This window comes from Sinocyclocheilus anshuiensis, unplaced genomic scaffold, assembly GCF_001515605.1.
Source record: "Sinocyclocheilus anshuiensis isolate Anshui unplaced genomic scaffold, SAMN03320099.WGS_v1.1 scaffold71, whole genome shotgun sequence".
NCBI classification, from domain to species: domain Eukaryota; kingdom Metazoa; phylum Chordata; class Actinopteri; order Cypriniformes; family Cyprinidae; genus Sinocyclocheilus; species Sinocyclocheilus anshuiensis.
Window position 1 is genome coordinate 1199655 of NW_015548203.1, and position 13204 is coordinate 1212858.

The 13204-nt window shown below is 36.7% G+C and overlaps 1 protein-coding gene across 1 annotated transcript in view; it reads right to left on the minus strand.

Moving 5' to 3' along the window:
• Positions 1–13204, minus strand: part of LOC107653428 (metabotropic glutamate receptor 6-like) — a 58128-nt gene that overhangs the window by 35801 nt on the left and 9123 nt on the right. The window contains exon 2 of the mRNA XM_016440139.1: positions 12290–12895. Within this exon, the coding sequence (XP_016295625.1) occupies positions 12290–12847 (558 nt within the window). The 5' untranslated portion in view covers positions 12848–12895. The remainder of the gene's footprint in view (positions 1–12289; positions 12896–13204) is intronic.

Genomic DNA, 13204 nt, shown 5'->3' on the forward strand with positions numbered 1-13204 from the left:
CGCCGGATCGGCTTTCACCGTGGACGAAGCGGAGTCCAGCCCGGGGTCGCCACATGTGGTTGCCGCAAACCCGCCCACCTCCGCTCACTCAAGGCCGCCGTGTGTGATGCCGTGTTTCGTTGTGAAAGCCGAAACTTTGTTTGGCCTTCCAAAAGAGGACACAACTAGAAATCAGTGGTTAAGTTGTATTTACAACACTGTTCCAGAACAGTTCAACCCAAATATTCAGATGTGTGCAGCGCATTTTATGGAGGACTGTTTCCTGATCCTGGTAGAGTAGACTACAATGCCGGCTGTTCTGACTCACAGACTGTAAGTACGTTTTCATATTTAAAGAATTTGCCACTGACGATTCAAACGCGAGTTTTGAGCAGTGTAGAGTAGCGTTTGTTGTTTGTAATTTCTCCGATCACAAATGCAGACATGGTTTTATGTTTACGCGGCACGATGCAATGCAATGCGTAAAAAGGCAGTATAAGTCATTATAATCCCAAATTATGTCCCCACTGGATGCAACAAATAACTCGTTTATAATGGCTTTTAATGTTTTTGTCTTGTCGCTCCGGCCGGGACACGGCATCACAGTATGTTAAGGGGCATAACATTTCCGTCACACGCTTGAGGAATTCGGCCAATCACAACGCACTGGATAGCTGGCCAATCACAGCACACCTCGCTTTTTCAGACCGATGAGCTTTGTAAAAATCGACACGTTTCAGAAAGGCGGGGCATAGAGGAGAAACAATAATGTACAGTATGTGGAAAATAATGTGTTTTTTTAACCTTAAACCGCATAAACACATTTCATTACACCAAATACACAAAATAATGTTATTTTTAGCAACATCATATGACCCCTTTAACAAATCTGATTCACAAATTTCTAGAATATTTGAGCAAATGCTTTCACATGCCTTGAAATGAAGTGTGCTTTTAGCCTGTTTCCTTAAAGGAATGTTCAATACAAGTTCAGTTCTTTCAACAGCATGCTGTCACTTAAATCATTTTATCTTATCCCTCAGTTTGTAAAACAAGCCCCAAAAAATCGTATTTATTATACATGAACATTCAATGGAAGTCAACGGGGCATTTTTCAAGGTTCAAAAGCACATTGCAGCTTTTAGTTGAAGTACTTATATTAATTCTTCAATACAAAAAGCTGTTTTTTTGGGGGGGGCTGCAAAGTTGTAATAATCCTTTAAGCGGTGAGACTGCTCTAGGCGGATGAACTTCTGCTGTGTTACTAACATAATTCCTTTGTTTGGATTTTCCTCTATGTAAACAGAGAAGGGTTCACGTGTTTACTGGCAGCACACATTCATAACAGATGGTGAAATAACTGTGCATGCACTTCTACTGTAAATGCGTTCTTTTTTTTTTTACTTGGTGACCAGTCAAAACTAAACTCTCTTCCTTTAACCACTGTCTATTGTGCATACTATGCATCCAGCTAATGTAAGGGTGATTTCACGCAAATACATCTGCTTATAAGTAGGACAATCAGCTGGACTTCACACTGGCAAGTGAAAACTGTACTGCTGACAGCCTGATAATTCAGTGTCTCGATGCATAATAATAACAACTGACACAAGAAAAAGTTCACACAAAAGCATTCCCTATAGTTCAACAAAAAATAGCCACGATTTTCTCAGTTGAATTAACTGCCACAGACATCAGTGCAATTACTGACCATTTACCTCACAATAACGGCAATTAGAGGAAACTCTGACAGCCAAGGTGCCTGTGGAAACTCAGTTCCTTTGGAACGACTAATGCAATGATTATTTATTCACAAAGAAACCTTTATAAATCTTAAATCAAAATATAATCCCTTCATTGACCCATTGCATGCAATTTCTAAATGATTAATGCTCAAACATGCACCTCACAAAATGATTTCAGTCCTCAAAACTCTTACTGTTAAACATTTGTCTTGGTGATTTGCTTTCTCATTCCTTTCTTTAGCACTTTATTTTACAGACTCAATTTGAATTTTCTGAACAGAAGCCAGCAGCTTATTGCACCAAAGGTCCTCTAATTTTGCAGCTAAGTGCCAGACCCCCAGACCCTGTTTAATGGCTCAGGGCGAAGACAATGTAATTAAGGCCAGAAACACACTCACACAAGTACATGAACACAAATGCTTCTAAAAACGCATTTTACGAGTCAGAAGACAATTTATGCCACGATGCAAGAATGCTTTGCCGTAAAGGGTGCAATAATTTGCATCAAACCAGCATTTTTTAAGTTGCATGTCTGTTCTGATAGCATGAAGTGAATAAAAAAAATAAAAAAAAGACACAACTAACCATATAATCATGCATATTTAGGATAGCAAATAAACAATCTTATCAACATTTAAAAGAATGGTTCACCAAAAAATGAACATTTGCTGAATATTTATTTACCCTCAGCCCATTCAAGATGTAGATGACTTTGTTTGTTCTTCACAACAGATTTGGAGAAATGTAGCATTACATCACTTGCTCACCAATGGATCCTCTGCAGTGAATGGGTGCCGTCAGAATGAGAGTCCAAACAGCTGATAAAACATCACAATAATCAACACGACTCCATCAATAAACATCAAATCTGCATGAAACAATTCCATTATTAAGGCTTTTTAACTTTAATCTGTCGCTTCTGGACAAAATACGAGTCTGTAATCCATAATAGGCTTTCTCAAATGAAAAAAAAAATCAATCTGCTGTTGTTCTCTTACATCAAAATCCACCAATTCAATTGTTTAGAACTGTTTTAGACTGTTTTTGCTTATAAACTGTGCTTGATCTGTGCATATTTCTTTCCTGGTTCAGACGTGATAACTGGAGAAAGCAACATTATAGGATACAGGACTCATATTTTAGCCGAAAGCATGGTTTGAAGCTAAAACATCTTAATGATGTTTCTTACAAACACGCAGATTTTCACTTTACAAGACATTCATTTATGGACTGGAGTGGTGTGGATTATTGTGATGTTTTTATCAGCTGTTTGGACTCTCGTTCTGACGGCACTCATTCACTGCAGAGGATCCATTGCTGAGTGAGAGATGTAATGACTTCTCCAAATCTGTTCCAATGAAGAAACAAACTCTTCTACATCTTGGATGGACTGAGGGTGATCACATTTCCATTTTTGGGTGAACATGCTTTCAGTATCTTTTGTTGTTCAAACTCTGCTGTATTTGCTGCAGATTCAGCCATCACTTGGTAAAAGTTAGTAATATAGCAACATGGACAGGTTATGTGACATAAATACTATGCAAGGTAAATGAAAATATGACAAAGACTACATTATGAGATGAACAAATGAGGCGCAAAGCCAGGTGAGAACAACTGCATTAAATAAATTGTCATCTTCTGCAGGCAGTTTTCTCTTTCAGCTGAACTGTCATGGTTTGAATAAAATCATTCTGGGCAAGTTTGTAAAGTTAGATAAACTTTTGACATGTTTTAGCAGCTACTGTACCTGAATAATAAAACGTCAGGTTTAAAAGTGCAGTAAGCGATTTCTGAGAAACGCTGTTGATATTTGAAATCACCTAAACAAACATGTCCCTACCCATAAGAATCACACTCTCATCTTAATAGCTCCACCCCGAAATTCATGAACATGCTATGCAACTCCCCCATTATGAGTGGGCACGCCCCTTACTGGTGATTGGCTAGAAGTGTGTTTTGGTGTTCAGTACAATCCACTTTAAACAGCGTTTCTCAGAAATCACTTACCACATCTTTTATGGAACATGCATTTGACTGCAACTCTAGCAACCCTTTAAATCTTGATTTTTTTTTTTGTTGTTGTTCTTGGCGTTTTTGCATTTTTCTTGACAGGACAGTGGAGATATGACAGGAAACAAGTGGGAGAGAGAGAGAGGGGGATGGGATCAAGAAAGGTCCACAAGGCGGGATTCGAACTCGTGACGCCAGAAAGCACAACTGCGCCATATGTTGGCATACTGCCCACAAGGTAAATCAACAAATCTTGGGGTTCGATAGCAACAGATGGGTAAATATGTACAGCAAGCATGCGTCTGGGTACTTTTAGAGGATATTTTTGGCCTATGCCGTGTGGAATAAGGCCAAAAATACACTTTATGCAAGTATGCAAATACCAAGTGCTTAGTCAATACACTGTGGCCAGGTTGAACATACTTGACGGGTGTATTAACTTGCTTCACATGATTCACTTCAAACATTTGCTTCACTGTGACATGGGGTCCTGAAAGACTGTATAAAAGAAGACATTTACAGTAAAAAAAATAACACTATTGAGACAACACTGAGAATGTGTCAAGTACTTGTGCAGGTTATTATAGTTAAGTAAGACTACACTGTAAACATTTTTTGAAGTTGCAAATAAAACAAAAATTACTGGAGTATGTTTTACACAAAAATACTATTTTTAGTTTTTCTACGTCAAAATTTCATGTTTAATTTAATGTGTTACTTGCTGTTTCTTTGTAACTGTCTGTGAAATTTTCTAGCAATGTCTGAGTCAAAACTGTTTCTACAGCATTTTTTCAGTCAAATTAAAACCATAAAAAAGCATTTTTTTACCTGAAATAAAATAAAAATTAAGTGAAATTAAATATTTTTAAAATATTTAAAAAGTCAAGGAAATATTTCTAATTTAGTTTAACTTGATGTACTAAAGTATCTCAAATGAAAATAAAATTATTAAAAACTATATAAACATATTTAAAAATAAGATTACAAAAATTACAAAAAAAGATTTTAACGAAAATTAAAACAAAAACAAAAAAAATATAAACTCATTTAAACTATCAATAAAAACAATGAGTGATACTAAAATAACCCAGGTATCTGCATTGCTTTATGAAATGTAGTCAGATACATGTTGAAATGCAAATATTCATGCAATTGCATAGCTAAAAGCATCTGCACAGAGAATATTTCAGACCTAAGTCATTTCCATTTGAACATTTTCACATGCAAGTCTAAGCAAAACCACCATTTCAAAGATGTACCTTTGAATTTCAGTAAGATTTGAAAAAAATAAATAAATAAATACTACACTTTAAATAATTTACGATGACTATTAGACAGACTAAAAATGCATCTCAAAGGAGATCAGGAGTCCACCAAAAAACAAAAAAAGTCCTGCAATATTAATGCTGTTCGAATTTCCTATCAGCCACATTTTCCTGCTTGGTTCGCCCAATTAGGGAAGAGCTTTAAAGAAACACCTTTGTTGTCTATAAAAACAACATGCTCGTGTTGAGTTCAAATAAGAACCCCTGTCTCACATACAGTGAATTTCTTTGTTTTATAACCTCATGTGATTGTTTTGGTGAGAGGCAATCAAACTCCTCTGTTCTACACGTATCTGAATCTGCCCCATAAAACTAAGAGTCAGTGGTTTTATGCCACATAAAGACGAGCCGTTAAAAATTGAGTACCTGAAGCTGTTTCATCAGCCAGAGCACTAAGTCTTATCATTAAAAAAACATGCGGTTTGCTACTGCGTCCCATCCAGCCAGAACGACCACAGAGATGACATTTACAATTATGCAACTGCTGCACTGCTGAAGTGCTGATTTTTACTGCAATTCATGCGGTCTGTCGGGGCTTATGTGCCGCTTTCATTGGAAGGTCTGTGACCGCTCTGTAATCCAAATGAGTGTGTGTGTGTGTGTGTGTGTGTGTGTGTGTGTGTGTGTGCGTGTGCATCTGAGAAAGATGTCCGAGCGACTCAGAGAAAGACGTGTGTGTGTGTTTATGTGTATACATGTATGACTCCCAGCATGCTCTGTTTCTGAAAAGGTGCACTGAAGGTCTGTGCATGCTCACAGATGTGTCATCTCTGTCTGTTAAGCGGGAAGGACGTGCCGTCTTTAAAGCGAGTGTCTGACGGGGAGAGTCATTACCGTGGGGTGAAGTAAAATCTCATTTAACTCGCCCTGACTGTGGAAAGCATGAGATACGGCCCCTCTTGTGACTCAAGAAACGCTGAACTGAAAACTCATGCTGCATCCCAATTCACAAACTATCTGTCCTAAACAGCATGTGAGATTAGAATTAGTTCATCGCAAATTATAGTTCACTGAACAGTGTGCCAAAGGTTCCTGGATGGATTTCCAAGTGTGCATTGGTGCATGTTTTGTTTGGCTAACACCCACTGCAACCCCTGCATGAAAAGAAGAGTTTGTGACAGTGCTATTTTTAATTTGTTCAGCTGTAGAAAATGGTGCCAAATCCTATACGTACATGTAATATATGACATAAATTGCACTGTATCAAGAGTGATATAGAGTGATAGATTGCCATATAATATATTTGGCAATATATCATTTTCACATATAGTAAGCTACATGCATTCTCTGGGTAGATGAAGATGTAAGTTTATAACTCCACCCCCTTGCAGGTAACGGAGTCTGGTCTGCAACTCCGAGATGGTCATACCCCCGCAATGGGAGCATGAGTCATCCACGAAAGCCACCTCAGCGTGCTTCGTGCCCAGACACGAGAGGCAGCGATCGTGACCATCACCAGGTCGACGTGACGTCGAGAGTGACCGACTGAAAGGGAACCATTGTTTTCCAAATTTAATTCAAGTTTATGTAAAAATGTTTTGACGTTTGTTAGTGCAAAGAGCTCAATTTGCAAAAAAAAAAAAAATGTTTTGCATATTTAATTCAAGTTTGCATCATAAAATGTCTTGGTGTTTGTCAGTGCAAAGAGTCCAAAAATAATAAAATAGATCATTCCAGTACTCTATGCAGAAAATGTGCATACTGTGCTATTATACTGTAGAAATAGCAAGAGTAGTATGTAAGCATAACATTGCAATCAAAGCCTCATTACTAAAAATCATATGCTTTGCAATCATCAGTGGAGAACATACTTTCAGTGCATAGCAGAAGTATGCGAATTGGGACACATCCACAGATTCATTCCTGCCGCAAAGACTCGAATAAACACAAAGACTGTCCACAAACAACAGGTGTTTGGTGTCACAAACATCAAAGAAATTTCTAGAACCCGAGCATTGTGCTCACAATCTGTCTCATGATATTTTCATGATGTTTCTGACACATCAAACACATCTTAATGATCGACTGTGTAAAAATATCAGCGAAACAACAGGCTTTTCGTATGCAAAACATGGGCTAAATGGCTGTTTGAAACTGTCCCAAGCATATTTAAACAACAAAAACACGATAAATGGAAAGAGGTGGCTGTCCAACCTTTGTCCACGCTTCAGCGAGCAATCTGTAGACTGGAATAATCACTCGCGCTGATGCTGTGCTCCTCATCATACAGACGCAAAAAGGTTCGGTTAATGAAGATCCACTGTACCACTGCTTTTGTTCCGCATTCGTTTCAGACTTTATTCCACGTGTGTTTAATCAGAGGGTTGGCTACAGACAGCTGTCCCCACGGATACAGCCTATTGTCTAACACCTTTCTGTCATTTACAACAGCACAATGGGATAACATCCTGTGAAATTGAAATGCACTTCATGGTTTTTGTGTTTTTTTAAATGAAATTTGAATTTCTATGAAATCTGTTTGGGAAAATTCAATAAAGAAACATTGTATATAGACACAGTGAACTGATCTGTACACTTACAATATTATACCATGGTATACTGATGGAATTAGATGGTAAAACCATAATACTTTGGTATACTATGGTACTGTATTCATATTGAAGACAGCAGAACCCCTTAGATGTAAAATGTTTACTTGAGATTTTATGTTAATATTTCAATAATTTATCTACACATTTGCAAGTCTGCAGTTCTCTCAAGTTAATAGTAGTAGTAGTAATAATAATAATAATAATAATAATGATATCAACAACAACAACAACGACAATACTAATAATAATTTAAAAAAAAATAATTTAATGTCTTCTATTATTATTATTATTATTATAACCATAATAATAAAAAATACAATTATTATCATTATTATTATTATTGTTGGTGGTAGTATTTTTAACTTTATAAATATGATGATGAAATATATTACTGTTATAATAATAATAATAATAATTAGTATTATTATTAGTGGTGATAGTAGTAGTATTTTTAACTTAATTATACAAATGACATGACACTTAATTATAAAAATGAGGAATATATTACTGTTGTAAATTACAATAGTACTGTGAAATAAAATATAATTTGATAATCAAAATAAGGAAATGCAACAGACTATACAGTTATTTAAGTAAATTTGTAGCCTTTAATTTGCTAAATGCACTAAGATATATTGCGATTATCATGCAGTCTAATTTATATATTTTACATTCGATATAATTCATTATTACCTTTCTATCAACTTACACACCCCCTGCAGTTCCTTCACATTCTTGAAAGAAAAATGTGTCCAAAAACTATATGTCAATGCCATAACTACACCGTTATCATGGCGCAACGCATTGTTTTGTCTGATGTATTTAAGTGTGATTTTTCTGGTTTGAAGGCACTCTCATGTTCATTGGTTTCATATACCATAGTTTAATAAACAGTTAAATATTTGAATTTTCAAAGATGCCTTTGATATTTTGTCATAACCAGCTTATTGGATCACCTAAAACATGTAAATATGCATTTGACAAGGGCAGAAATCTACTGAGGGGCTTAGCAATGTCCCTGTTAATGAGATTACAGCATTTCCATGACAACTGTGAACTGGAAATGCTGGATTTAGGAACAAAACAGCTGTATTTTTTCTTCGGTCAATCACAAATAAACACGTGAGGCCTCGGCATTCATGCGATCACTTTAATCTGACATTACAGGTTTGTGTCCCCTACACTGCTCCAAATGCTTACTCAACTTCATCCTCTCCTAAAATTCTTTTGGAGAAATAAAAATAGACAAAGCGAGTCCATTTTAAGCACATCAAGGGTATAACGCTGCATAATGAATGTAGAGAGCAGCTCAGATCATTTGGAGAAATGGTTCAGATCGTATCTCAGATTGCAGACTAAGCAGAAGCAAATCTCCAATTGCTCTCCACTGCTTCATAAAAGAATCAAATGAGATATTAAAAAGACCTCAGACTTTCTTTCCCGTGGGTCTGTCTTGAACATTTTTGTTTTGTCAAAGCAATTCTATTACGATCAATCAGCGATCAACACGGCCTTTGTTCGCAAATGAAGTGAGGGCTCTTTAACTCAAAAATGCATCGCAGACGATGGTTAAGGGAGCTCAAATTGTATTATGACATAAAAAACATCTTCTCTTGGGATCTTAACCAGTGCACAGCGAAGCGTAGACGGCATATAGAAACCCTCTGACTCTGTTGTCTTGCTCCATTAGAGAAGAGCTAAAAAAAAAGCTTTATTAGTCTGTCACTCGGTCGACTCTCATAAAATCAATTTCCATATTTCACCTTACAAAAAAGGAAAAAAACTCTCTACATGCTCTCTGAACAATATGTCGGCTTCTCATTTCAAACATAAGAACCATGTAGGAAGAGATTTGAGTCCTGTGGAACCCGAGGATATAGGGAACGAGATAGCCTTCGCAAAAAAAGCTTAGACTAGGGGAGCACATCACACCATTCGTTACAGAGATTCCCTCGTTCCCGGGCAGGGTGTCCATGCCATGTGTTCTCAGACGAGCCTAATATTGCAATATATGAGAGAGCCACCAAGTATGATCCTCTTGGGAGAAAGTTGGAGCAGTTTCAGGACAAATAATGCATAGTTGTTCACACTTGTTTAAAGCTCCCACAGCTTTTGTTTGCTTAAAGGAAAAATGTGCATGGGTTTTGTGCTTTGTTGTGGGTAGAATTCTGATCATAAATGCTTGCGGTTGCCAATAATGCCCAATCACAGCCTAGTCTGCGCCAAGCAGTTCTCGCTGTAGTTGTTTCTCCATGCTTTTGTTGTAGCAAACACACAAAAAACCGCCGATTACACAAATGTGCTCTCTTATCTTTGTCCAAATTGAGCTTGATCCAACAACAATGTACTCTCCAGTTTTTCCGACAAGCAAATTGGACACTCTGAGTCACAAGTTCACTCATGCATATGCAATATTTAGTTACAGGAAAGGTTTAGCAACTATAATTGGGCTGAAAGGTCATGGCTGGGTTAAAAGCTACACTGGGGGTCAAAGGTTTGGAATAATTAAGATTATTAATGTTTTTGAAAGAAGTCACCAATTCTGCATTTACTGAGCAAAAATACAGTAAAAAAAACAGTAATATTCTGAAATATTATTACTATTTAAAATAAGTTATTTCTATTTAAATATATTTTAAAATATAATATATTCCTGTGATCGCAAAGCTGAATTTTCAGCAGCCATTACTCAAGTCTTTTTTATTATGTAATGAATACAAAAGCATTTACAATAAACATTTTGTTACATTTGTAACATTATAAATGTCTTTACTGTCACTTCTGATCAACTGAATGCATCCTTGCTGAATACAAATATTATTTATTTACTTATTTTTTAATCTTACTCCAAACTTTTAAATGGTTGTGTATCACAGTTTACAGAAACATATGAAGCAGCACAACTGTTTTCATCACTGATATTAATAATAAATGTTTCTTGAGCAGCAAATCAGCATATCAGAATGATTTCTGAAGTATGACGTGACACTGAAGCCTGGAGTAATGATGCTGAAAATTCAACTTTGCATCAAATTACATTTTACAATACATTCAAATAGAAAACAGTTCTTTTAAATTGTAATAATATTTCACAATGTTTCTGTTTTTACTGTATTTTATCAAATAAATGCAGCCTTGGTGAGTATAAGAGACTTCTTTCAAAACCATTAAAAATCTTAATTACTCCAAACCTTTGACCGCCAGTGAAAGAACAACATTTTCAATATAATAAGCAGTTAGTTCAATGATGGAAAATTAAACAGAACAGGTATTTACAGCTCTGCGTATTTGGATGAGGATCACTAAATATGATTGTTGCTCAAAGTGAATATGATATGCAATAATCATTTCCCCCCACCATGACGTATTGAGGGAGGTTGGCATTTCGAGATGCACATGAAACATTTGATGCCACAACACACAGCTTTGTAATGCCTGACCAGCATTCGTATGGTCCAGTTGTGAGTTATCCAAGCCTTCCCATTAAAATTCCACAAGCGCAGAATGCAGTATTAATGACTGCTGCACCAAACTACACAAACTATAACTGAAACAACATTTCAGCATCGAAAATTTGGTAAAAACAACTGAATAGAATGAGAACTCACAGCTGTAGGGAATAAAAATTAGCCTAAATGCTTGCTGGATATAAGACAAAGCAGAACTAATATTCAGAAGCCTATTGGATACCAGAGAGCTAGGGCCGACAACATGATTAGCTGGTCTCTCTAATCCTCCTTGTCAATTAAAGCGAGGTCCTGGCCTGTAGGCATTGAGATCCTGACCATTTTAAAGCAAATTGGCTGGTATGGTGGGGCAAACACAAAGGCGTTTTCAGTCCTAAAACTACAATCAAAGGGAAATGACAGGTTGATGTAAACTTAAAAAAATTATTCGTAAAAACAAAATAGTTAATTTGTTGTTGTTCCAGGAATTCCAGAGTGTAGTTTAAGGATGTTGATCCAGGAACATGTCGTACTTGTTTTAAATCACTGTAAGCTGAAGAAAATACACATACTGTATATATGAGGGCTGTGTTATTCAGAACTGAATTAAGAATACCTTTTACATTCCAAATCAATTCCTGACTTTGAAGTGAGGTAGCAAACAAGATGCAGAACTGCAGTTCAAGTTTGAATGTAAGGTAAGTACAGTTACAGTAAGATGAACTGAAAATCAAAGAAATTCATATAACTATTTTGACAAATTATATTTGTTTTTTTTATTTAATCATCTTAATGTTTTAATTATCATAATGTTTAATCATCCTCATGGACAGAGAGAATGACAGAACAATAGAAAGAACAATAGAACGATAGATAGAACGGTAGACCGATAAACTGACAGATAGAGTGATATACTGTAGGTACAACGATAGAATGGTAGATAGAACAGTAGATAGAATGATACATAGAACAACATAACGACAAAACAATAAAACAACAGAATGATAGAACGATAGATAGATCAATAGATCGATAGATAGATAGACAGACAGACAGACAGACAGACAGACACAGACAGATAGACAGACAGACAGACAGACAGACAGACAGAGATAGATAGATAGATAGATAGATAGATAGATAGATAGTTGGAGCCAATTCTTCAATTCTGAATGTTGTACAGACTCACTCACTCACTCACTCACTGTCATATGTTTAAGATGAGTTCTCACCTCAAACAGCCGCAGGACATTTGCCACCATGATGGACACTGAGCTTCCTGATGCCCCTATCACACCCACCACGCGCTCAGGCTTGCGTATGATCGGTTGTTCGCCGTTGGAGCAGCGGATGTCAGACGTGTCTTTCTGAATGAGGGCCTGGACAAATGTCAGAGACTGCTCTAGAGCGTAAGTGTCCCTGGAACATGTATCGAGGATCCGGGCCCCTAGTGTGATGTTGGGCAGCAGTTCTGGGTCGCTGTTGATCTGGTCCAGTGCGTACAGCATGGCCTCCAACCGGTGGATTCCTTTCTCCTTCTTTATTTCTCCACATGGGACCCCTGCATGACCCCTGGCATGGACCGGGAAAAGGCCCCCCAAGGTGATGTCCCCCGGGATTTTGATGGAATGTGGGTGCGAGTGCTGGTGAACTGACGAACATGGGTTTAGCCACACCCACAGAATCCACAGGAGGCGTGGCCATGTGGTAGAGTGACAGCTGCTCCAGCTTAAAACCCGGAACATCCCGACCTGATGGTCCAATGAGAACAGAGGAGGACGTGATGTCATAATGACCAGGAATCAAACACGCAAGTGTTCATCCACTATCTGGGGAACCTGTCAGAGATAAACAAAAATATGTACATGAGGAAAAATAGGGGTGCAATTATGTGATGATTTCTTTTTTAAAACTTTAATTGCCTATTCTTTAAGTTTTAGTGAAATTGTGATTGCAATTTAAAATGCTTTTTTCTCTTTTTGTTCGTAAGGCTGCACAATATCAATTTTACTATAATAATAGTATACTAATACTAATAATAATAATATGAAATAAAAAGGTTAAATAAAATAAAATAATATTATAAAGTTACACTGTAATATACTGTTATATATATATATATATATATATATATATGTATATATATA